Source organism: Narcine bancroftii, chromosome 7 (genome assembly GCF_036971445.1).
Source record: "Narcine bancroftii isolate sNarBan1 chromosome 7, sNarBan1.hap1, whole genome shotgun sequence".
NCBI classification, from domain to species: domain Eukaryota; kingdom Metazoa; phylum Chordata; class Chondrichthyes; order Torpediniformes; family Narcinidae; genus Narcine; species Narcine bancroftii.
This window is the reverse complement of record NC_091475.1, coordinates 171,141,858-171,169,110: the sequence shown is the minus strand read 5'-3', so window position 1 is coordinate 171,169,110 and position 27,253 is coordinate 171,141,858. Positions and strand designations below refer to the sequence as shown.

The following is a 27,253-nucleotide window of genomic DNA, read 5'->3' as shown; positions in this document are numbered from 1 at the left end:
TGGGAGAGAGTTCAGCAACAGCAGCTAGGACTGGAACATGACAAGCTGGCAAACTGTTGAATCCCCATTTTGAAGACGGATTGTGAGTTCTGAGTTCAGCCTGTTGAAAAACCCATGCAGTCCTTACAAAAGGAAATGGCTGGCTCGAATGTTTCTCCTGAAATAAGAGAAACAAGAAGAACTCTGGTGACCTGGAATAAGAGGTTATCAGTTGGAATACACATGAAGGGGCAAATTTTTTTGGCAAGACACTGAAGTACTGATCGTGGGAAATCAGTTTGTGTGTGTCCAATAAGCAACAAATCTCTCTCTGAAACCAACGAGAACCTTCCTGAGCGGTAACCATTTACCTTTAAGCACAAGAGCCTGGTGAAAGTTCATAAATGTTACATTCTGTGCACAGTATAAGAATTGCCTGATACCGATAATAATCATTAATTAGCTTGGCAGATTTTGACACTGATTCCAAGAACTGCCGGTCTTCCTTTGAATGTTTTTGGTCGTCCCTGAGGCACTCAGGAAAGTCATTCCTGAACTGCTGTTCCTCAAGTTCAACAGAGCTCATCAAGTTTACAATATCGGTGAACTTGGAGGAGTGAGAAGTGAGATTGGACGATGAATCAAAGAACTTTTCTGGACATGTACACATTACATACACACGGGCTTAGAATTAGAAGGGGGTTAAGTTACTATTGTTATGTTTAAAGAAAATTAAAAGCAACTTTTGTTTAAGTAACCATTTGTCTTGGTGAATTTCTATTGGTGCTGGGTTTTGGGGTCCTCTGGACTCATAACAAAGCCAACTGATCCTGAACCTCATTTCTTCCTCCTAATAGTCCATTATTCATCCAACCAAGCATAATTTTGACAGTGTAAGGCCCACCTCCCACACTCCTCATCACATCCAGTGGTTCCTGAGATTTTGGTATAGCTGAAACAATCAACACTACTAAAAGTTTGCATTGTTCTCACCGGCCCAAGTAAGACCATTGTCAATTCTGAGGATTCAGCATTGTTTTCATCTACTTCTCTTACACATTCTTCTTTTCCTGCATGTAGCATTTTAGGATGTTTCTGACTGCATATGGCGCAGGTGAGTCACCTTTTGCAGTTTTTGCTGATTTGTCCTTTACACAAATAGCTAAAATATACTCCATTTTCCTTCAGAAAAGTGATTTTCTCATTACGTGTCTTCTTTTCCAACTGTGCACACTTTTACAATGCATGCTTATCTTTACAGAGCAAACATTTCTTCACAGCGGGCAAACTTTCCTTTTCCTTAATTTCTTTATCCACAACTGCCACAGAGGTGGTAAATGTAGTTTTTAAAATTTTGGTTGAGGGTATGATTTGGACCTCTCTTTGCTGACAGTCTGAGTGCCTTTGTTATTTCCATACATTGGATCTGTGACAACGTCCACTTGCTCTTCAATGAACTCCACCAAATCCATAAAAGTAGCCGTTTATCATATTTTTTCTAGTATTCAACAAATGAACTTCTCCACAGTTCTCTCATCAGGTAGGGAAATTTATTTAAATTTTATGATTAGCATATTAGCAGGCACATCAAGCTCTTGTAGATGGCCAATCTCCGCCATGACATTGCAACATCCTCTTAGAAAGAGGGCGTAAGCTTGTAGAACTTGCTTGTCATCCAGTTTTATTGACAACCATGAAAGAGCCTTCTGTATATAAGCTGTAGCTTTTTTAGTAAAGATTAAGTCTTTTCGAATCCTTTGTTCGGGGGCATATGATAGGAAATCCTTACAAGTTCTTGTGGTTGTCCACAACTGTTCCAAATAATATAGTCAATCCTCCGAGTTTTGGTTCTACTTTCAACACTGCATTCAAAGTTTCTCATGAATGCCGGAAACTGAAGTAGGACACCATTAATTCTTGAATCTCTCTCTTAGGCAGAGAAGAGAGAGACTGTAACTGGATTAATGATGCAGCCATTTCATCTTGCTTTCTCATGCCTGGGCGCACATTACTTTGTTCACCCAGATCCCTGTTACCTCTTCAAACAAGAGTGAAGGAGGAAAGGAAAGCAGAGCCGGATTTGGCTACTGGGAAGACAAACCCCACAGAATCACTGCAAAAAAACATCAATAGAATCTAAGATCATGTATTTTGCATCGAAAGATGGTATTTGCTCACATCTCTGTCAACTGTGGTTATCATTGAGATTTGAGGTTTGGCACCACCACGCTTTAACCTAATTCATTCAGGTACTTACACATCTCGCAAACGTGGCATTGGCTCTGCCTTGGTATTAAATATTTTCTTTTTCTGTTGTCCTTCCTCAAAACATGACTCCATAATGTTAAATGCTTTCGATAATTTATTTTGAACACCAGATACCTCTGAGCTTTCTCGTTCCCTCGACTTGGTCTTATTAACAGCAATTTTTATTTCTAATGCCAGACTATCCTTTTGTATCTTTAGTTGTACCTCCTCCATCCATAGCTGCTCCTCCTGCAGTTCCTTTTTCACCCACAGCTGCTCCTGTTTCTGTTCCTCTTCTTTCTCTTGTTGCTCCTTTTGCCTCTTTAGCTTGTCTAAGGCCAATTTATTTTGAAGCAATTCTTGTTCTGCTTCTTTGCAGATGCAGTACTTCAAACTCTGGAGCTTGCTCTAGAATTTCTTTTGCTTCTCCGGCTTCCAGTATTTGACACGCAGTCACATGGTTGTATTTCATCCTGTATGTCAGATGTTGTCTTAATATCTGACTTTGTCTCCAGTTTTCCTGACCATCCTCCACTTCAACATCTTGTGTCACTTCTTCCACCATTTTCATGTGGCTGATCTTAGATTCTATTGATGTTTTTTGCAGTGATTCTGTGGGGTTTGTCTTCCCAGTAGCCAAACCCGTCTCTGCTTTCCTTGCCTCCTTCAGTCTTGTTTGAAGAGGCAGTTTTATTTCCATTTGTATCTAAGACCCGATGTTGTAATTCTTCTCCAAGTTCCTAGACCTTCATCTCCTTGATACCTCGCTCCTCAGAGACAGCAGCGTCAATGGCGGATGCCATTTTATCCTTATCCATCCAGCCAACCGTGGTACTTAGGGACCAAGATTGCACAACAATAATTCCAAAACCAAAACAGTCCTCACAGGACAAGCGACAATTTCTCCAAACTGTGTTGTAACTTGCAATAAACACACAGAAGGAATCCTTAAGCAAGGCTTATTACTTCCAATGGCCTTGATATTGCTGTTGACAATTATGCCTTCGAGTTTGAACCACTGCTCTAGACCCAATTGTTACTGAAATATTTTGCTTGAAAAAAATTGTCATTGGCCCATTTCCTTTGGAGTTATGAAACCATGCACATAACGAGTCAATGAGATATGATTAAAACAATGGTTTTCAAACCATTTTCTTTCCACTCACATCCTTACTAATCACAGAGCACTTATGGCATAGGGATTGCTGATGGTAAAATGTGAGTTTAGGGGGGCAGTTTGAAAACCACTGACCTAGACTCAGTGTTTTCTCAACACTACCGGCCCCATCTCCTATCTTTGTTTCATCCGGAAACTTGACAACAAGAGCCATTAATCATTGACATATAACCTGAAAAGAATTGACATATAACCTGAAAAGAAGCCGTCCCAGCATCTGCAAACCTCTTCCAGGTCACTGGCAGCCAACTAGTAAAGACCCCTATTATCCCCACTCTCTGGCTTCTGCCAGTCAGCCAATCTTCCATCCATGCTAATATCTTTCCTATAATACCATGGGCACTCATCTTGCATAGCAGCCTCATGAATGGTACCTTGTCAAAGGCCTCATGTATGGTACCTTGTCAAAGGCCTTCTGAAAATTGAAGAAAACTACATCCCCTGACTCTCTTTTCTCTGTCCTCCCTGTTAACTCTTCAAAGAATTCCAATAGGTTTGTCCAGCAAGATTTCTCATCATGGAAACCATGATGACTTATGTTTAGAGACAGCAATAGTCAATAAAGAAACCAACAGATCCTCCACTCCCTGAGCCCTTCAACAGGTCAGCAAACATCTGAATAAGAAGGTGGGACGGGAGAAACATTGGCTTACAGGTGATGGGTGAATGGCGGTGGGCGGGGGGGAGGAGCTACAAGGTGATAATGGGTAGGGGCTGAGAAGGAGGAAGGAGGGAAAAAAGTGGGGAAATGGAGGAAGGAAGGTATATGTTTCAGGCAAGGAAGGCCAGGGCTGCATGATCTGCTGAGTTCCTCCAGCATTTTGGTATATTGCTCTGGTTCTGCAGTATCTACAAACTTCCTGTTAGAGAAATTGTTGTCCTATGATAATAGGAAATATTAATACCTTATGTAGTGGACATTAGCATTGTAATAAATGAGATACAATGAATGAATATATCCCAGATTAAGAAAATAATTGGTCAGTTTTGCAGCTTTAGGGTGCCTAAATTGTAGAATTTAAGAAATAGTGCTTAGGTTTTACCATCACTGAGTCCTCTGCCATCAATATCGTGGATGTGTCACCATTCAGCAGAAGTCAAATGGAATAACCACATAGTTGCGAGGGCAGATCATCTGGACATTTTATGACTTCCTCCTGATACCCAAAGGCCTTTTCATAATTTACAAGGCATAAATCAGGAGTATGATTGAATATTCTCGATTTGCCTGAATGAGGGCAGTATAGTGGCAGAGCTTGTAGAACTTCACCCTGAACTATGGTGTCTCCGACTATATGGATTTACTCCAGGTAGTCTAGCCCTCTTCCACATCCCAAAGTCAAGTGGGGTGAGTGTTTAATTAGCTACTCTAAATTACCTTTAATGTGGAAGTGAGCTGTAGAATCTGGAGTGAGTTGATAGGAATGTTGGTGCCTCATTTCTGTGAGGGGCGTTGGACAAAGTGGCAACTTTCTGCCTTCCTTAGGGTAGACAAAGTTAAAGAATTTCATATATGTTACATTCTAAATGTAATATTACATGACAATAATGGAACTTTTACCTTTTAAGTGGAGAATTATGCAGAAAAATGTGATTGCCTATAAGCAGTATTGACTCAATGGGTTGATTGGCCTCCTTCCACAGCTTAAGCAAATATAAAAAAAAATGTACAGGGCAAACATCTCTCACAAACTTCTTCAACAACAGACTATCATTTCATCCACACAGTAAAGGATCATTCTCTACACCACTGGCACACAGCAGGTGCATTCCAAAACCGGAAACCTCGACCACCTAGTAAAAATACACAGAAATGGTGGAGGAACTCAGCCAGTCTCACAGTGTCCATAATAGATAAAGATATATTACCAACGTTTTGCGCCTGAGCCTGTGGACGCTGTGAGACCGACAGAGTTCCTCCAACATTTCTGTGTGTTTTTACTACAATCACAGTGTCTGCAGACTTTTATATAAGTTTCACTCTACACCCAGGTAAAGGTAAATGGGAACACTATTACCTGCAGGATCCAACCATCCTGACTTGGAAATACATCCCTGTTCCTTCATTATATCACTCAGTTTAAATATTCACTTTCCAACAATGTTGTGGGAGTACCTTTTTCAGAAAGACAGCAGCAGTTCATGAAGACAAAAAATGCCCATGTAAGTCCCAAAAATGAATTAACGTATATTTCGGCATACAAGTCAAGTCTTGAAACCCTCAAAAATCACTCAAAAATAAGGGATCGATTTATACGCTAGATATACTTTTGAGATCTTAAATTCAACTAAAAAAGAAAATGGTCGACGTAGATTCAGCATATAAGATGACCCGAAGCGCCACCCAACCACCGGTGCTGCTACTCCCTGGCACCTCCCCATTGCCAGGCACCATCATAATTCACCCAGACATTCTACAATTGTAGAGTCTAAGCTCGCTGCTCCTGCCCGGTAGGCCGAGGTCGCCGCTCGTGCCCGGTAGGCCGAGGTCACCGCTCATGCTCAGTAGGCCGAGGTCGCTACTCCTGCCCAGTAGGCCAAGGTCGTCACCCCTGCCCAGTAGGCTAAAGTCCCCCCTCGCCCAGTAGGCCAAGGACACCATCCTGCTGGAAGCCAGAGGTTGCCGTTCCTGCCTAGTAAGGCAAGGTCCCCACTCCTGAGGAGCCTGAGGCAGAGGTGGATTGACTAGGCTGAGCTTTAGTAAGGCCCCCTGTCCTTGCCCCACTCTTTGTTGAATAGAATAAAGTGATTTTGTTACTTTAAATAACTAAGATAAATAGACTTACCAGGGCTTTGGATAGAAGGAAGGAGGGCATCCTGCTGCTGCCCTCCAAAGCCAAGAAATCCAACTCCAAGCTGTCGAAGAGCAGCAAATCCATGGAAGTGAAGTCAGGCAGGGTGATAGAAAAGATCAGGGCAGTGATGATCAACTTGAACACAGGTAAATGCAAGGCCAGGGACACTGCTTTGCCCTCGTAAGTCCCAAAAATGAATTAACGTATATTGATAATGGGTAGGGGCAGAGGGCTGCCCTCGGTACTGCTCCCCTTGGTGGAGGGCAGACCTGTGCAGATGAGCACCAAATCAGGCGAAAACTACCAGGAGAACATTGTGGGTGAAGACATAGCCATGCCGGAAGCCCGTCAGCCCGCTGAGGTACGGCATCATGGTGGACTGAGACAAAGTGGAAGCTCTCTTGGCTCACACCTTCCACAGGGCCATCAGAATCCTCCTCAACCCTCCCCTTATTCCAGCCAGCAGCAGGGAGAAGATGGCAGAGATCCTCTTCGAAACTTTTAGCACCCCCGCCTTCCACGTCGCCTACCAGTCTGTCCTCTCGCTTTACTCCTACGGACGCACCACCAGCTGTGAAGTGGAGTCACCCACACAGCGCCCGTTCATGCCCCATGTGACCAGTGATGGCCAAGGCTGACTACGGCAGTGCCAACCTCTATGACTACCTTCTGAAGATTCTCAATGATGCAGGCCACTGGCTCACCGAAAGTGGGCTCCACATCATGGAGGACATCAAAAAGAAATGCTGCTACACCTTGGTCAACTTTGAGGAGGATCTCAGCCTGGATGTGAACGAGCTCCCCGGTGGCTACATCATCACGTTGTGCAAGGAGAGGTTCCGCTGCCCAGAGAAGCTCAGTCCGAACGTTACCCTGAACCTACACTGGAGTTCCTGACACCAAACTCTTGGCCCACTGCACATGCACACCAGAAAGGTGTTGGGAGCTCCGGTGTAGTCGAGGGATTAAGTGCCGCCTGTTTTTGAACTGTAAGACCACAGCATCTGCCACAGATGCCATGGGGTCTCACAGTTTAAAAATATGCAGTGTGGGAGAGGGTCGTGGGGTCGGGGGCGCTGCTGGGCTGAAAAGACGGGGGAGCAGCCGCACCCCATCTCCACCTGGGTGACGGCTGAACACAATGCTACCACAGGAATAGGGGAATCTGGCTGGGTCCGGGTCTGAGCCTGAGCACAGCTGTAGCTTTTGGATTTTGCACGGTTTCACCCAGCTGTTGCGGGTGAAGGAAGCAGTGAGCACAAGTTGCCAGTTGTGTGCGGACCTATGGACTCACAGACACATTGGCATTATTATAATGAAATGCACTGCAAATGTGTTTCTAAAAATCTTAAACACTCAGTGCAACCAGACATAGATGGACCAGTGACTGCTGTCGCCAGCTTAGGTGCAGTTTTGAGGTCTCTTGCAATCTGGCAGGTTTAACAAATAAATATCGGAGAAATCCTGGTGGAGCCCCCGAGGAAAACTCATGCAGACACAGGAAGAAAGTAAAACTCCTTACAGACAGTGTGGGATTTGAACCCCTATCTCAATCTCTGACGCTGCCGTGTGCCTGGGGTTATTGGACATTCTTTTAATAAAGTGGCACAGTTACAAGGGGTAAAATTTATGTTTCTACAAGTTTACTGAATAGGTTTCAGCCTAGGGGCTCGGGCCCCATTACTGTCCGGGCCCCTCGGGTTCAGCCTAATGGTTAATCCACTGCTGGCCCGAGGTGTCCGATCCGACCTGGTAGGCTGCTCCTGCCTGGTAGCCTGAGGTCACCACTCTGCTCGGGACCAGACAGGTAGCTGTGGTTCCTGCACCAAGCACACTGGGGCAGCGAGGTGACTTATTCAATGGGACAGCACCACACCCGACATTGAGAATGGAGTCACTGTCGCCAACTTAGGCTGCAGCCGATGGGGAAGACTTGGACCCAATTCCTTTTGGCATCTTCCCAGGCAGAATGAAAGGTTTTTTTTTTAAACTTTTTTTAAAAAACTTGGTTTGCTTAATTTACAGATTTGTTACTTGGCGAGTGGGCTGTTGCTAGGAGGCTCGGACACCAGATTCCAGCACGTTCCTTGCAGAAAATTAGGTTGGGGTGGGGGGGGGGTCAACTTATACACCGATATATGATAAAACCATGAAAAGGAGGCTGAAAATGGGGACCCAACTTATATGAAGGTCAATGTTTGGGCCGAAATACACGGTAACAAAAATAATTGATAATAAATGTGTCATCTTGGTGCTTTGGCCTTAAATTGCATCACTGACGATTATTTTTTGAAAATTATCAATGACAGCCCTCTACTTATTAAATGCTCCACTTTATTCCTCATCAGTTACTATGATGACAAATGCACACACAACGAAAAACCACATACATTTAACAACAATATGGAAAGTGTGGTTTAATTGCACTGATATTTAATAGGATTGTGGGTGCAATTAAGTGTGTGAAACCAACTTGGAAAGAGATTCAAATGGTTACCAGCCTGACCATAAAAATGTCAGAGAGGATCACTGGAGTCTCTTTTGCAAACCCCCCCATCATTGATGTGATCTATCACGATCATTGTCTGAATAGGGCAGGCAAAATCATTTTTCAAAAAATTTTTAAATATTTTTTTATTTTTCACACTGTGAACCATATCAACCAAAATATATATACAAACGTTTCTCATTAAATATACACTGGCATTTTCTCCCTTCTTCCCCCCCCCCTACCTTCCCTCCCCCCTCCAAAACCAATACATATTCAACATATACAATACAGTAAAACCATTAAACAATGTCATTACACAATGAAAAATAAACAAGCAAGATGTGTCATCTACTTTTAAACACTGGATCAAGTTGTTTTGTCTTCTTATCATTTTAGGGGGTGGAGGTCCAAGGCAAGCTCTCTCTGTTATGTTCCATGTATGGTTCCCAAATTTGTTCAAATAATGTGATTTTTTTTTTAATTGTATGTTATTTTTTCCAATGTACCATTGCTGTATTCTCAGGCTCTCTTCCATTTTCCAAGTTGACATTATACATTTTTTTGCTACTGCTAAGGCTATCATAATAAATCTTTTTTGCACGTTATCCAATTTGAGGCCTTCTTATTTCTTATATTACTTAGAAGAATGATCTCTGGATTTTTTTTGTATGTTTTTTTTGTGATTTTATTTAAAATCTGATTTAGATCTTCCCAAAACATTTTCACTTTCACACATGCATAAATTGCATGTACTGTTGTTCCCATTTCCTTCTTACAGCAAAAACATCCATCTGATAATGTTGGATCCCATTTTTTAAACTTTTGGGGCGCGATATATAACCTGTGTAACCAATTATACTGTATCATGTGTAACCTTGTATTTATTATATTCTTCATAGTTTCAGAACATAACTTTTTCCATCTTTCATTTTTTTATCTTTATATTTAAATCCTTTTCCCACTTTTGTTTGGGTTTATAGCTTATTTCATCATTTTCCTTATCTTGCAGCTTAATGTACATGTTTGTTATAAATCTTTTAATTATCATTGTGTCTGTAATCACATATTCAAAGCTGCTTCCTTCTGGTAATCTCAGTCTGTTTCCCAATTTATCCTTTAAATAAGCTTTCAATTGATGATATGCAAACATTGTACCATGAGTTATTCCATATTTGTACTTCAACTGTTCATATGTTAATAAATTATTTCCCAAAAAACAATTTTCTATTCTTTTGATTCCTTTTCTCTCCCATTCTCTAAAGGAAAGGTTATCTATTGTAAAAGGGATAAGTGGATTTTGTGTCAATAATAATTTTGGTATTTGGTAATTCATTTATTTTCCTTTCTAAGTGGATCTTCTTCCATATATTGAGTAAATGATGCAGTACTGGTGAGCTTTTATATTGCACCAGCTTTTCATCCCACTTATAAAGTATATGTTCCGGTACCTTCTCCCCCATTTTATCTAGCTCTATCTTTGTCCAGTCTGGTAAAAATCTGATAAATACCTTAATTGTGCTGCTCTATAATAATTTTTAAAGTTTGGTAACTGCAAACCACCTTGGTTATAGACAATAGACAATAGGAGCTGGAGTAGGCCCTTCGGCCCGTCGAGCCAGCACCACCATTTTACAGATCATGGCTGATCACTACCATCAGTACCCCTTTCCAGCCTTATCCCCATAACCCTTAACTCCTTTGCCCACTAGAGTCTTATCTAACTCTCTTTTGAACATAATCAGTGAATCTGCCTCTACCACCCTCTGTGGCAGAGCATTCCACAGATTCACACTTCTCTGGGTAAAAAAATGTTTTCTCATCTCCGTCCTAAAGGGCCTACCCTGTATTCTTAAACTATGGCCTCTAGTCCTCGTCTCCCCCATCATTGGGAACAAGTAATCCGACTTCACCCTGTCTATCCCCCTGATAATTTTGTATACCTCAATCATGTCCCCCCTCATCCTTCTAAACTCCATCGGATACAAGTCCAGTTTTTCCAGCCTTTCAGCATATGTCAACCCCGCCATCCCTGGAACTAATCTTGTAAATCTGCGCTGCACACCCTCTATAGCTAGTATGTCCACCACCATCCCCCTTTTCATCTCTTAGTTTTCCCTTTTTAAACTCAATGTATGTCAACACATTTAAAACATAAAATACTCCAACAACTCAACTCCCACATCCAATATTCCCTTAACTCTAAATATAACCCCCCCACCTCTCTGAGTTACCCCTTATTCCTTGCTGGGCAACCACAACTCCCCTTTGCATTTGGATTGAGAACCTGCTCGCGTCAACTGATTTTGCAGTGACAGTTATTCTCTCCCCCCCCAACCCCCCCCAGAAAACACTTTATTTTTTACACATATAACATTCTCCCTTTTTTTCCCTTTACTTCCTTCCTTCCCTTCTTTAGTTATTTACATTTACATTGCTCTTACATCTTTATATATATTTTATTGCTGTTCTTCATTCTTATTACATCTTTTCATCTCTCCTTCTGTCCTGCAAGCGTTCCTCCAGATCCGAGAACAGTCTATTTCGCTCCCCGGGGATAAATATTTTAAGCACAGCTGGATGTCTTAACATGAATTTTCCATAGGATCGATTTTGCTGTATTAAACTTCTTCCTCTTCTTTAAGAGTTCAAAACTTATGTCTGGGTTAAAAAAAAAATTTGTCCCTTGTATTCCAATGGTTTATTGTCTTCTCTAATTTTATTCCTTGCCTGCTCCAGTATATTTTCTCTTGTCGTATATCTCAAAAATTTTACTAAAATGGATCTTTGCTTATGATGTGTTTGTGGTTTCGGAGCTAGTGTTCTGTATGCCCTTTCTATTTTCATTCCTTCTTGCATTTCTGTCGTTCCCAGGACCTTCGGGATCCATTCTTTTATAAATTCCTTCATATCTGTGCCTTCTTCATCTTCCTTTAGGCCCACTATTTTTATGTTGTTTCGTCTACTATAATTTTCCAACATATCAATTTTCTGAGCTAACAACTCTGGTGTCTCTTTAATTTTTTTATCACTTTCTTCCAATTTTCCTCTTAAGTCGTTTACTTCCATTTCTACAGCCCTTTCTCGTTCTTCCACATTTTCTATTCTTTTCCCTATTTCTGCCATGACTAGTTCTAATCTTTGCATTTTATCTTCTATTCTTTTCATTTTTCTTTTAATTGCACTAAATTCTAATGACAACCATTATTTTAATGCTCTCATTTGTTCTTCAAAAAATGCTTTATCTATATTCTCTCCATCTGTTTTACCTTCTATCTCTGTAAAGATCTTGGTCTTCTTCTTTCTCTTCTTTTGTGTCTGTACCTATGTTTGTGTCTTCTTCTTTTCTTTGTACCTGTGTCTCTTCTGATTTTTCTGATGAGTAGCTTATCTCACTTTGTCGGATCTCTTCTTGCTTGGCCTCTTGCTGTTGGTCCTCTTCTTCTGAGCTGCTCATCTGTTGAGCCTCCTGCTGCTGCTCCTCTTTCCTTTCACCCCGTCGACTTTCTTTCTCACCTGGTACTTCACTCCCTCTCCTGCCGCTTTCCTCATCTTCCAGCTGAGAGTCCTGGTGTCGGGCATCCCTCAGCTGGTCGCGCCATGGTTGCCCTCTCCTCGGCTGAGCCCCCCTCCCGTTGGTGTTTTCCTTTACCTCAGTTGTGCACTTTTGTTTGGCTCAGAGAGCCATTTTTGCAGTCCAACGGTTGGGGGGGTCGCAATTCCATGGGGCCATCACCAACCTTGGAGATCAGGCGCTCTTCTCCACCATGGCTCCCTGTTCCTTTGTGCAGGTAAGGCCTTCTCCTTTCTTTTCCGGTGTCTTTTCTTCTTTTTTTCCCCGTTGTTTTTACTTTTTCCTTCTTAGGTGCCATTTTCTTTCTCTTCTCTGCAACTTTATCTTTTATTTCTTATATTTTGTATTTATTGAACTTTGTCTTTTCTAAACTTTTTTTCTTCTTTTCTGGAGACGGCTGTTTTACCCTACCGGCCACTATTCCATCATGTGACTTCGCCCAGGGCAGGCAAAATCATTGAGGACACCTTCCACCCTGTACACAGCATCTTTCAGCTGCTCCCATTGGGAAAGAGATACAGGAGTACAAGAGCAGGCACCACCAGGCTGAAGAACAGCTTTTCCCCCACAGCCAGTGAGAATACTGAACGACCAAAGGAACTGCTCACACTAACCATCCGATTCTCATATTCACGAAATAACATTTATTTATTTGCTTACGTGTGAAATGTCTGGTTGCATGTCTGTGGGTTTTGCACCGAGAACTGGAGAATACTATTTTGTCAGATTGTACTAAACTTGACTAATTACAGCTTTTCCTTAAAATTCAGAATCTGAAGTTTAGATGGGAAACAAGATCAGTCATAATCCACACACAGCTCCAGAAATGTACTCAATATATTTTCTTACTTTTTCCTGGACAAAACTTTTGATTCTTTTTCATTTCTACTCAATATGTGGCCATTCTTCACACATATGCAATAAACTTTTTTTTAAATCTCATTGTAAGAGTAAAGGATGTTTGGGGGAAAATTTGCATTATGCCCTTTTAACCATGGCAATGAATAGTTGGTCCATCTGAGTTTCTGGTCAATGATTGTTGATAACATGAATTTTAAAAAAAACAATTCCTAAGATTATCTATAAAAGAAATGCACATGTTCTAATTGATAACAAAATGATTCTAAATAAAAATGATATTTCAGTCTTCAGGTTATTTTCAGCTAATGTGATACCTGCAAGCATCACCCAACAATTATCATAATAATGTTCAAATATGGCTTATCAATCTAAATAAGACAACCCTAGCTTAACATCAATAAAGTCAACCAGTTAATAAGATATACGGAAAATGCTTTTACGTCATTTAGGAAAATGCATTCAATTATTAAATCAGCAATTCAGTCTAAGGCTGTGAAGCAATGCTCTTTGCAATTATCAGGCTGCAATTTACATCAGATGCGTGACCACACATTCCAGAATAATTTCCTACACTGTAAACTAGGGCCACTGAAAAGAATGAGGACAAGCAGTATTTTTAAGTCAATATTTTTCAGTATGAACGAAACCTTGGCAAAAAAAGATAACGCAGATCACATAAATGACAGGATATTTTAAAGAAATCAACTGAAGATAATATGTTCTTTCATGGTAAATGCAACAGCGCTCAAGTCGTGGAGATGTCCACTGCCTTTCAAAAATCACAGTATCCTTGAATGTTTTGAAAGGTATGGCATAGCTATAGTAGAGCAATGTGATATAAAAATTTCCATTCTCCAATCCTTTAAATTTCAGTTTGAACAAGCTTAGATCTCTTTTTTTTTTATCCTTGGTTTAAATTGGCTGTATAGATTCCCAAATATCCTGAAAAAAGGGAATTATTAAAGTCTTGTTACTTTTAAAGATATTGGTGACGAGTAGTTCTCAGGGAACACATTCATAGGAGCCTTAGTGACTTCTAAGCAAGGACAAAACAGCTTTCATTATGAAGTAAAAACAAAAACTTTGAAGCAGAGAAGTGAACTAACCTGTAATTTTCTTCAGATTCTGAAACACTATCTTCATTCTCTTCAGAATCTCTGTATTTGTCAGGATCAGGAAGCTCAGATGGATCAAAACTTTCTCCCCCATCACTCTGTTCAAGGTAAGCAGAAGCTTCCTCTTCGGATTGCTAAAATAACAAGGAAAATCAACACACTTTGGTATATTACAATTTATATGATCTTCATAGAAGAAAAAAGTTATTTTTCAGTTCAGCTCTGCACTCAATTTTACTTCTCACAGCAACATGTAGAGTTTAAAAACTATGCATGCTGACTCTTCTCTGCCTCCTTGCTGTGGTTGATTTTCTCTGCACAAGTTGCACTATCAAATAGTGTTTTCCTTTATCAAATATTCACTTTCCCTAATTTTAGTTACGAGTGAACAGAGGGAAATGAAGCCTATCTTTTCATACACATTCTATTAATAACACCAACTAATAACTGCAACTAAAGAATACATTTATTCCTGTTCACAAAAGTGCCACATTTCATGGCACCTCTTACCGTGTCAGAATCTACATTAATATTCTTATGAGCTGAATAATGAAAATGAAGAATAAAATACTTTGCCCTTGAGATACAATCCTGAAATATAAAAATTCTATTAATTTATGGATCATATTTAAAAATTTTAATAGTAATTATGCAAATGGGAACTTAATTTATACAATCTGAAGATTACAGATATGAGATGTGAGACAAGAGCTTTCAAGACTGAAATCTAAAATTATCACTTGTTCAAAATAATCTGTCTCTTTAAGGTAACATAAGCTCCTTTCACACTTGCAAGTGATCCCAGGAATTAACAGCCAATTGGCCTTTAAAGTGCCTAGTGTGAAAGCAAAATCAGCTCAATGCCGGCATCAGATATCTCACACCCAGGATTGATGGCCTCAACCCCTGACGCTGACAGAGAGACCATGACCGTGTGAGAGAAATTGTGATTGTGAGAGAGAGAGAGAGAGAGAGAGAGAGAGAGAGAGAGAGAGAGAGAGAGAGAACCCATGTGAGAGAGAGAGAACCCATGTGAGAGAGAGACTGTGTGAGAGGCTGGCTGGCTGAGAGAGAGAGAAGAGAGAGGAAATAAATAGCAATAGCGAATAATTTTTAAACAGAATGGGAAAGTTGGTAGCTCTATAGGGCTGAATTTATAAAGACCGTGGGAAAAAGCAATGGGGGACCTGACTTCCCAGAATGAGAAACCCCTCCATGAATGCTCTGTGGATGCAGCCGTGCATACAGCCCTATCTCTGCCGCATGGAATTCTGGGATGGCAGGTCCACCATCGCTTTTTCCCCATGGTACTTATAAATTATGCATGATAGTGCTACTAACTTTCCCACGCTATATAAATTGTGCACTACAGCGTCACAAACTTTCCCATCCTGTTTAAAAATAGTCTTCTATTGCTATTTATTACTAGCATTTTCCCATGGTCCCTCATAAAGGTTTATATAGGTTGGCACAACCACAACAAGGGCTGAAGGGCTCATTCTGTGCTGTACATAAAGCTTAATTATGTAATAATTAGGCATGATTAATTTTGTTCAAATATATGATCACGATACATTGATCAGGATTTAGGGCAGGTCCACCATCATTCAATGCATCATGACGTCACCAGCAGAAGGTAGAACAGTCCTAATCTCGGGGATGATTTCTTGCAAATGTAAAAACCTTCAGTGTCCCAGTTAGAAGTAGTCAAGTGTGAAAAGCAAAAACACCATTTCTATCCTTGGACTCTGAATGGCTAATTTTGTGGGATGCTAGTGTAAAAAGGGCTAAAGGCAGGCAGTGATTTAGTGACTCAGGTATATGATTTTTCTTCCCTGCAGTAAAACAAAAGCACAACTGTAATCTTATTGTAGAAATTATAAATTTAAACTCCATATATGATACAGCATAGATCTGGAATCTCCAGTTGTTTGAAGGAGTTAGTTTTGAATCAGAACTGATTATATTATTGAAATGGGTGTAATCTGGCAACAAACACTTCTAAGATTTTCTGAATTTGTGTAATTTTATACATCAAAATGGGAACAGTAAATTTGGAACCCATGTTGCTGTTCTGAAGATTGTATTTATGCAATATATCTGCAGCATTGTACGGCACACAGTTTTGAACAAGTAATGCACTTGAAGATTAAAGTTGCATAATTACACATTTTGGGTAATCCCCTGCCTCTGAACAGGTACAGAATATCCATCATCTTATAACTGAGGACATCTTCCCATGACTGGGACCACCATAAAATAATGACACCTGAGGATTCACTTTGGCATTATGCCATGAGTTTCAGCCAACCCAGAACTTGAATATAAAGCACTTCATCGTCAAAATTGAAGACAAAAAAGACTACAGATGCTGGAACAAGACCACAGAATATGGGAATATCTCATTAGGTCAAGCAGGAGTGTCAGAGAGTTGAGCCATCTGTGATATTCAATGGAGTTACCGCAACAAGTTTCCCCTCATCGATACCCTGGGGGTTGTTTTTGTGCACCAATTCAGCCACATAAATACTCTGCCGACAACACCAGGTCAAAGGCTAGGTATTTTTGTGGAATAACTCAGCTCCAACACCTCTCAACAATATCTAGGATAACACAATCCTCTTGACTAGCACCCCATCAACTACACTACACATTCTTTCCCTGAAGTAGGACCAGAGTGTATAATCTACAAACTGTCCTGCAATTGCAAACAGAAGCTAATGAAGCAGCATCTCCAACCCTCAGCTCTCCCATCCACAAGAATAAGGGCAGCTGGTGCATGGCAAGTGCAGCAAATAGAATCAGTTTAGCTGGGCTACCTGGTTATCATGGACAAAGGTGGCTGAAGGGCAGGTTTGTGCGCTGTAAAACTCTATAAGAATGTTTCTTGAGACAGACTGTAGGCTCCCCTGCAAGCTGCATCCTGTTTATGTTTGAAAATATCCTACCCAATAAAACTGATGGAGGTGCTTTACCCATATGGACTGCAGGGAGTCATGGTGGCAGCTCACCCCTATGTTCTCAAAGACAGACAATAAAGGTTAGTAAATGTAAAAGTGAGTATTGCAATAAAAAACATACTAAGTTAACTCTATCTTTCTTTTCTTTCTTTTCTTTGGCTTGGCTTCGCGGACGAAGATTTATGGAGGGGGTAAAAGTCCACGTCAGCTGCAGGCTCGTTTGTGGCTGACAAGTCCGATGCGGGACAGGCAGACACGGTTGCAGCGGTTGCAGGGGAAAATTGGTTAGTCGGGGTTGGGTGTTGGGTTTTTCCTCCTTTGCCTTTTGTCAGTGAGGTGGGCTCTGCGGTTTCAAAGGAGGTTGCTGCCCGCCAAACTGTGAGGCGCCAAGATGCACGGTTTGAGGCGAGATCAGCCCACTGGCGGTGGTAAAATTAAAAGCTGGGTCACCTTCAAAATACCATTCCAAGAAAGGAATGTAGAGAGAATGCACATTCAGGATGATCAGCAAGAAGGAGGAACAACTGAAAGAAATACAAGTGCACAGAACAGTAACAACACAGGTTTAGGCCCCTTTGGCCCATATGTTGATGCCCAAATCAAACTAAAACTCTGCTGGTGCTTACACTTGATGGCTATCCCTCCGCCCACTTCATACTCAGATGTCTATCTTAATTGTTACTATTTTATCTGTTTCCAAGTAACATTATATTTAATCAAAGTATACCACTTCTGATATCTCAGAAAATGGCAGCACTGCCGCAGACCCACAGGGACCAAGGAGGAGAGATAGAGCACTCCCGCGGGGTCCAACTGCCCAGTCAAATGCTGTTAGCCCTGCATAGGCTTTGAACAGCCCATTAAAGGAGCCGGCAGCAGTTTTATTTAAAATCCCATGACCGCGGGATCTGTGCCCAAGATGGCAGCATCTCTGATCAACAGCAGCTACGAGGGGTTGCAGACTCCAGAGGACTGGAGCAGGGCACCAGAAAATGGGGAGACCACCCCCACCCGGTCTTAGAAGGAGAAGCAGAGGAGACAACTTACGGGACGGTGACCACGGCAGCAGACCTGTGAGGGGGCTCTGCAGCTGAAAGACCAATGCATGCGGTGGGCTGCTGGTGACTTGAGGCAAGGAACCCACGGAGGCTATGGGCTGCTGGAGACTACTGCTGGGACACTCACCCTGGGCTGTGGACTGCTGAAGAGTGTCTCAAAACTGGCTGAAGGAGTACCAGGTATTGGAACCAGGATGAGAGGGGGGCGCTGAAGGATTTCTGACTGCGTTGGAGGTTCGAACCTGGACCTCGGGTTGCCAAAGGTTTAAACTGAATTCTGAATGGCTGCAGAAGCGCTGGAGGTGAATCTATGGACCCTTGGTGACTTTGGGGGAGAGACGGATTTTCTTTTGGTTCTCTGTCTCTGACTGTAAGAGGTGCTTTAGGCAATTCTGCCAATGGCAAATCTGTCTTCTTTACAGGAAGGAAGGGCAATTTTATGTAATATGACACTGTTTTATTACAATGACAATAAATTGAATCTTGATATTTTTATGCTTTCATTCAACATTATAACACTTCAGGAACATCCGCATTATCATTGTTTCCAATATACGTAACTAGGTTTTCCACACATCAGTCAATTCAAAAATAGATGAATTTAAAGCATTTGCTTTTTGAGGATAGGATCAACAGAAAATATAACATCTTCTATTTCTGAAATAAATTATTCAAATAAATCAAAATTTGAGAAATGTCAAAAGTTAAAGAATTAAGGGAAGATGGAATGAAATTTTTTCTGTGCACTGACCTCATTAAGTGTCAACCTAATATCAACTGGTGTTGCCTGGCTGATTTTAAATATGAACAAAAGACAGGGTAAAAATGTGCGCCAAAGTGAATACTGTCGACCGACCCCACTTTTGATGAAAGGAAAAATTCAAATGTAACACTGCTCCTTCTTTTCAGATACACAAAGATTCACTGCACTTTTCCAGCATTTTCTGCAGGTGAATACGTAATCCCTTTAGAGATTCTCTAAGAGGTGACTCCAGCTCTGCAGGTGACTAGTAGTTTCACATATAGATAAAAACAGGTTTAGATTCACATGTTTATGGTAGTAACTATTAAAAAATTATTCTACTACCTGCATCAGTACCAGAATTTCAATCTCGCACCCAGACTCAAGACTTGAAAAAACATTTTATTCAATGCAATACATTTCTTAAATTTGGTTTCCTTGGTACATGGCTTAATTCAATTACATATTCTTAAACTTATCATGATCATGTTGTGAATATACTGTAAAGTGAAATATTTTAATAACCTTGTTTGAATGACTGATTTTGAATTATTCAGAATATCTAAATGTTCAGTTATAAAATATGACAAAATAGGAGTAGCTATATTGAATATGCATTTTCAGAATATTTTAAAATGCAGAATAGCTTTCATTTGAAACTCCTTCACTCATGATTCTTAAGACTCACAAATGTGCTTGGAAATTGTTGCCTGAAACAGAATGCAGAGTGAAACCATTTAACAGGAGATTCAAGAGATCATATGATTTATAATTCTGTTTCAAGGAGAATCCCACAGAGAACATAGATTGGTGCTCATGGTGGAGCTAAAATAGATCATCTCAGCAGGTTTCAGCCCCGTTTAAAATAATTCACGAGATTTATTTTACAGTAGGGTTGTAGTTGCCTTCCATACATACATTTTTAATAAAATTTAGGCATACAGCACGGTAACAGGCGCTTTCGGCCTGTGAGCCCTTGCCCCCCAATTACACTCGATTGACCTCTGGTGTGTTTTGAACAGTGGGAATAAACCAGAGCACCCAGAGGAAAACCATGCAGACATGGGGAGAATGTTCAAACTCCTTACAAACAGCACCGGATTCGAACTTGGGTCACTAGCACTGTAGCAGCGTTGCACTAACCGCTACACTAACTGTGCCACCCTCCCCATAGTTTGTGGCAATTGCATGTCATGGAAATAAACACTTTTTTTATTTATCTATCGTGGTTCTATGAATTAAACTGCCATGGTAGAATTCAGAATTTCACAAACTATAGCAATAGTTTACATACTGAATAGGTGAAATCATTTCTTCTTTAATCCCTATTTGTGCAATTTAAATCAAGCATATTTGAAGAAATATTGTTGACCCAATTCATTTGCCACTGTCAGTATCAAAAGACACAACAGCATCATAGGTAAAGGTACTGAGACATCGGCAGCTGAGTAACTAAGTTATCTGCTCCAAGGCCTCTCGCTTTACTGATTCTCTTTATGCACCAAGAGCTACATGACATCGCAGATTAGTCAAGTATGAAAAAATGAATTTAACTGCTTTTATCAGAATCAGAAGAACACCCCTGGGACGATCAATTGGTCATGAATGATAGTTCTTGGAGAACCTTTGAACATTTTTTTTAAAAAAAGGGAGTTATATATAAAATAAATTCTGCATAATACTATTATTCTATTTCTGTGACAGTATCTAAAAAAGGGATTCAATTTCCAATTTTTCCAGAACAAAAGTTATACCTTTGATCTTCTTATATTTCTACATCTCTTTTTCTGGGAACTGGTGGGCAACAAATTAATGACTCTCCTACAATGCAGCTTGAGTATGTGTTTCTATGGTGCACTCATGAATGAACTTAGCTTAACCTTTCCTTTCTAAAGTGTGATGGATGGTGTTATATTTTATATTGTATATAGATATGTTTTAAAGGAGATAAATTGTGGGGAGTTTTTTTAGTGTGGGTCACAAACAAACACAAACACTTTACAACACAGATCTCATTTAAAATGCAAGATAGTCCAGGCTCCCAGTGCCTTTATAAAGACAATGGAAATTGCTTTGCTGAAGGACTTCACAAGTAGGTGTTAATTGGACATGGTGTAGTAATGGATTATTGTTTTGGAAAGCAATCTGTCTGAATGCAGTTTGCTGTTCTAAGAAGGTCATGTGGTTTTGCAAGCAGAGAGAGAGAGGAGACAAAATAGGTTTTTCTCTAAAAGAGAGAGAGAAAAAAAGAAAACTTGCTTCTGCAGCATGGCAAGCTGGCAGCTTGTTTGAAAACCCTTTTTGAAGATGGGTTCTGAATTCTGAGTTCAGCCTGTTCAAAGCCCTTGTGGCCCATACAAGCGGAGATGGCTGGCTGTATAATGTTTCGCCTGAGATAAGGATATCAGAAAAGGAACTCTGTGGTGACCTGAAAGAAAGAGGTTATCATCTGAAAAACCCTGATTCTTCAGGGTTTCTTCAGCAAGACACTGAAGTGGCTGATCAGAAGGAATCAGTTTGTGTGTGTGTCCAATGAGCAACAAATCTCTCTCTGAAAACCAACAAGAACCTTCCTGAACGATAACCATTTATCTTTCAAGCACCAAAGCCTGGTGACGGTTCATAAATGTTAAATTCTGGGCACAGTATAAGAATTGCCTGATACCGGTGAACTTGGAGTGAGAAGTGAGATTGGACTGTGAATCAAAGATTTTTTCTGAACTTATACGCTTAGATTTAGAAGGGGGTTAAGTTAATAGTAATAAGTTAGAGTTTGATCCTGTTTTTATGTTTAAAGAAAATTAAAAGAAACTTTTGTTTAAATAACCATTTGTCTTGGTGAATTTCTATTGCTGCTGGGTTTTGTGTTCCTCTGGGCCAGAATAGAAGGAAAATAATGTCAGGAGAGAAAGTGAGTAGGATAATGTCAGGAGAGAAAATGAGTGGGATACAGATCTTTTGCAGAATAACAGATACTTTTTTACTCTCAATTATATGCATTAAAATTGTGAAATCAATGCACTTTTGCACTTTATTGATTTTCCTCTCTGAATTGCAGTCAGTTTATGTACATTTCTTTATTTGCTTACATGTGTTTTTTTTCCTGCACTGCCACTAAGTGTGGCCATTTTGCCTTGCCTGCAGTTAAAAGAATCTCAGGGTTGTATTCTGACAATAAATCTGATTTTAGGTGAGAGATGTCATGGCCAGTCAGCTCACATTAGTAAAGCACCACCTGCATTCAACTCTTAAGCTCCACTTTATCTTTGCTGCATAACAGAGACAAATGAAAATGATTATATTTTTAAGCCTCATCACAGGAAGAAATTTCATAGCTCACAAAAAATTGTTATGAAGCTAATAAAAATATCTGCCATAAATATGAAATGGATATACAAGGAACCATTAAGTATTTTAATCATGATCTAGAGAATTTTATAATAAGGTTCATGCATAATATTGACTGGCATGAACCAGAGAATCTTAGTCAATCACATCTGTATACAACCCCTAGCAATGTGAAATAACAGCAATTGCAGCTTGATCTTCCGCTTGATCCCTGTATTCAAAATGATATTTTTGAATAAAAGTAAAAACCTGACATTTATTTAATACTCATTGAAGGATGCATTTTTGTGAGATTGATAGTTGTTTTGCAAAACAGTTAACCTGGCAGCTCCATATTCATTAAAAGTATTGAGTAATTAAGTGGACAAATTGTTTGGATGCATTGACAAATCAAATGCTACTTCAGAAGCCTGGAGGCCTACGTGTATAAACAAAGATAGCCGTTCTGAATAAAAGGTTCCTGCATATTGTATGATCATGAATTTCCCACAGTCCACATCAAAATGATTACAACTCAAGGTGTTGTGGATAGTGTAGAAGGTTGACATGAATTTACAATGGGATACAGATGGGATGCGGAATTGGGCAGAGAAGTAGCAGATGGAGTTTAATCTGGAAAAGTGTACTGATGCAGTTTGGAAGGTCAAATTTTAATGCGGAGCACATGGTTAATGGCAGGATTCTTAGCATTGTGGAGGAACAGAGGGATCTTGTGGTCCAAGTACATAGAACCCTCAACTTTGCTGTGCAAGTTTAAAGGGTGGTTAAGAAGGTGTAAGGTGTGTTGGCCTTGATTGGTCAAGGGATTGAGTTCAAGAGACACAAGGTAATGTTAGAGCTCTATAAAACTCTGGTTAGATCACAAAGTATTGTGTTCACGTGGTTGCATCATTATAGGAAGGATGTACAGAAAAATCCCCATCATCCAGAATTCAATGAACCAGAAACTAAAACAACTGGGGAAAAAAAACAGGGAAATAAATAAAAAGAATAAAACTGGGTGGATGAACCCTGTGCGGAAGCATTGAGACTTAATTGGACATGCACCAGTTTTCCCCACTGAATGGGAAATGGCCCTCAATGCGCACACATTTTTTTCACTGTCGCAAATTTGCGTGGAGGTGAGCTGGGTTGTCAGCGCGAGAAAAGTACACTGAGAGCCTGAGCAGGACACTTGCATGGAGGTGAGTTGGGTTGTTAATGCAAGAAATGTGCACTGGAGGCTTGAACAGGAAAGTTGCCTGGAAGTAAGTTGGATTGTCAGCGTGGGGAAGGTACACCAACAGCCTGACAAGGACATTTGCCTGAAGGCGAGTTGGGTTGGCCGAGGGCCTGACCAGGATGCTTGCCTAGAGATGAGTCAGATTGCACCGAGGGCTTGACTGGGGCATTTGCATGGAGCTGAGTCAAGTTAGGTTGTCAGCACAAGGAAGGTGCGCCAAGGGTCTAACTGGGACACCTGCCTGGAGGTGAGTTGGGTTGCTCTGAGGTCAAACCTAGTGAGTGTCTTTATTTTTATTTAGTATTAGATATATTAATAAGGCTTTATCTGTAAACTTGAGGGTAGGGGTTAATTATGAAAATGGCATGGCTAGCATCGCGGCCAGCACAACACTGTTACAATGCTAGCAACCAATGTTCAAATTTAAATTCAGTGTTATGGGAATTAGTTGATTAAAATGAACTTTAAATAATAAAAAAAATGCAATACTTTTAATTTTTTTTTACATTTTGCACTGTCTTTTGTCTTTTAAACGGTGTATTCTTAATGCAGGTATATTAGTTAGGCTTTTAAGAGTGAGTTTCAGTAAAGTGAAAAATTTGCATATCCAACATCCTCGACCTCCATAGGTGCCAGATAATGAGGATTTTACTATAAAAGCCTTAGGGAGGGTGCAGAGGAGATTTACCAGATTGTTGCCTGGATTGGAGAACATGCCTTATGAAGAAAGATAAACCAAGATAGGACTTTTATCTTTTGGGTGACAGTGGATGAGAGGAAATTTAATGGAGGTATACAAGATTATGAGAGGCGTAGATAGGACGGACAGCCAGAACCTTTTCCCAATGGCATCAATGGCTGTTACCACGGGTCATCCATTTAAGGTGAGTGGAGGAAAGTTGAGGGGAGTCAACAGAAGTAAAGTTTTTTTTTACTCAGAAAAATGTTAGGTGCCCAAAATGCTGGGTATGCTGGTAGAGGCTGGTACAATAAGGACATTTAAAGACTTTTAGATAGGAACGTGGATGAATTAAAATAGAGGGTTATAGGCTGTGTGGTTGGAAAGGATTAGATTGATGTGAAGTAATTTTATATAGGTTGGCATAACCTCATGCCGAAGGGCCCACAATGTTCTATAATGCAAAAGAAAATCAAGCGCTTTGAGACTAACATGCCACGGGTAACCTGTATGTCTAGTTTTAATATATCATAAATATTCTATAGATTTTTTTCTGTGTAATATTTTTAAAAATACAGACTAACAAAATTTTGGCTACTATGTTGAAACCGTGGTTCAGACTAGAGACTGCTGACTAAGCAGTTTGAGTGCAAACATACAACAATATAGAGACTGGTCAATTATGTCTGAAATTGTGAAAGAACATATCCTTTGGTTAATTACCAACCCAGCAATCTAATGCTTACTGTAGTTGTTCCACTTATTCACTTGTAACTTATTCTTTTTTTTTATTTAATTTTTTATTTTTCACACCATAAATCACGTTCGCCATGATATACACTTTTTCTTTTTCACACATATACAGTGACTTTTTCTCCCCCCCCCTCCCTCCTCCCAAGCCACCCCCCCACCCCCCCCCCTCTCATCCATTTTAGGTATACAATCTAGGTTGCATTAAGCCAGACAGACAATGTTGTCATTCAACAAAAATACACCAGAAATTCTACTGAGTCCATTCTTTTGTTCTCTTCTCCTTCCATCAACTTAGGTAATGTTTGTTCCCGGTAGGTTTTCGCTATTGTATTTAATGTAAGGCTCCCATACTTGTTCGAATCTTTCAATATTATTTCTTAAACTATATGTTATTTTTTCTAATGGAACTTATTCTTTGATGTTCAATTTGGGTTCCTTCAAAATTAATTACAACACTCATCTAAACAGTGATAAAAGGAGATGATTTCAAGGGGTGAGGCAAGAATTCAGATATCAAGGTATTTATTTTGAGTGCCAATAAAGAGCTCTAATACGCTTGGTCAATGGGAATTCATGTGAAAAGTCTCCATGGACGAGTTATGGAGCCATTTCCAGCATTGTCCTTTTGGTTTCAGCCACAGTTCTTCCCTCCGTATCACTGCTGTAGTACGTCTCTTTGTTTCCTTTTTTTTTCTCTAATCTCCCCATTAATGTTTTAAACTGGTCTGTGAACATTTTTAACTCTGGCCTCACTGCAGAGAAAATTCACGACACAAGACAAAGGAGAAGAATTAGAACATTCAGTCCATCGAGTCTGCCCTGCCATTCCATCATGGCTGATTTATTATCCTTTTCAACCTCATTCTCCAGCCACCCCTGTAACCCTTTATTCCCTTCTCATCAAGAACAAATCTATCTGTCTTAAATATTCCCAATGACTTGGCCTCCATAACTATCCATGACAACAAATTCTAAAGATTCACTTCCTTGTCTCTGTCCTAAAGGGATGTTTTTATTTTTTGAGGCTGTGCCCTTGGGTGCCAGACGCCTTCACCACAGGAAACATCCTCTGCACATCCACTCTATCCAGGTCTTTCAGTATTCAAAGTTGCTTTTAAAAATGTATACATGATGTATATAGTTCAACTTTTAATTGCCATAAGGCAGACCACATCACCATTAGTATTGCTCAGTTCCCTTTACAAGAGAAAAAGGAGCAAAAGAGGGTCCTTTCAGAGTCCCTCTGTCCGTGGATTTGCCTCCAGTGCTCCCAGAACCTCTGCAGCCGCACAGTCTCTTGTTCAAGTCATTGGCAACCCAAGCTCCAGATTCAAACCTCTGACATAATCTTGAGGCCCTTTGGGAGTCTTTCTCGTCCTCTGCATTCTCTCACATCTTGGCTCCAATACCTGATTCCCATGAGACAGTATCCAGCAGCCCACAATCCAATTGGGTCCCCCGACCGTAAGTTGCCCACAGCCACCTCAACTGCTGAGCCCCTCGTTGATCTGCCAGCGTAGTCACCTTCCCTGTATGGTCTTCTCTGCTTATCCTCAACAGGGGGTGATCTCTCTGTTTCTGGTAACCTGTGCCAGTCCACTGCTACCCTGGAACTGCAACCCTTGTGGCCACTGTGAGCATAGGCACCACCATCTTAGGCACAGATCTTGCAGTTGCAGGATTTTACTTACAAACACCATTGGCTCCTTTAACAGGCTGTTTAAAACCTGTACAGAGCTGCCAGCATTAGAACCAGGCAGTTGAAACCTTCGAAACAGTGCTGTCTTTCCACTCTCCCCAGTCCGCATCAGTGGTAGTGTTCCCATTACAACAGCTTCGGCTAGGCTGCCATTTCTTTTAAGGGTTCAATTGGATCCCCCTCATTCTTCTAAACTCCAGTGAATACAGTCTCAGACCCATCAAACGCTTCTCATATGATAACCCTTTAATTCCAAAGATCATTCTCATGAACTTCCTCTGGACCCTCTTCAATGCCAACACATTCTTCCTTAGGATAAGGAATACTTCAAGTGCAGTCTGACTAATGCTTAATAAAGCCTCAACATTACATCCCTGTTTTTATATTCTATCCTTCTCAAAATGAATGCTAACATTGCATTTACCTTCCTTACCACTGGCATGCAAAGTTAACCTTCAGGGAGTCTTGCATAGGGATTCCCAAGTCTCTCCGCACCTCTGATTGGTGATTGGAATAAAGGATTAGGTGCCTGAATAAAAAGATTGGGGGGAGATGG

General features: G+C 40.5%; 1 protein-coding gene across 1 annotated transcript in view; it reads right to left on the bottom strand.

Annotated features, from left to right (window-relative positions):
* Nucleotides 1-27,253, bottom strand: part of ddx10 (DEAD (Asp-Glu-Ala-Asp) box polypeptide 10) — a 199,686-nt gene that overhangs the window by 11,441 nt on the left and 160,992 nt on the right. Inside the window, exon 17 of the mRNA XM_069891292.1 lies at nt 14,228-14,370. Within this exon, the coding sequence (XP_069747393.1) occupies nt 14,228-14,370 (143 nt within the window). The remainder of the gene's footprint in view (nt 1-14,227; nt 14,371-27,253) is intronic.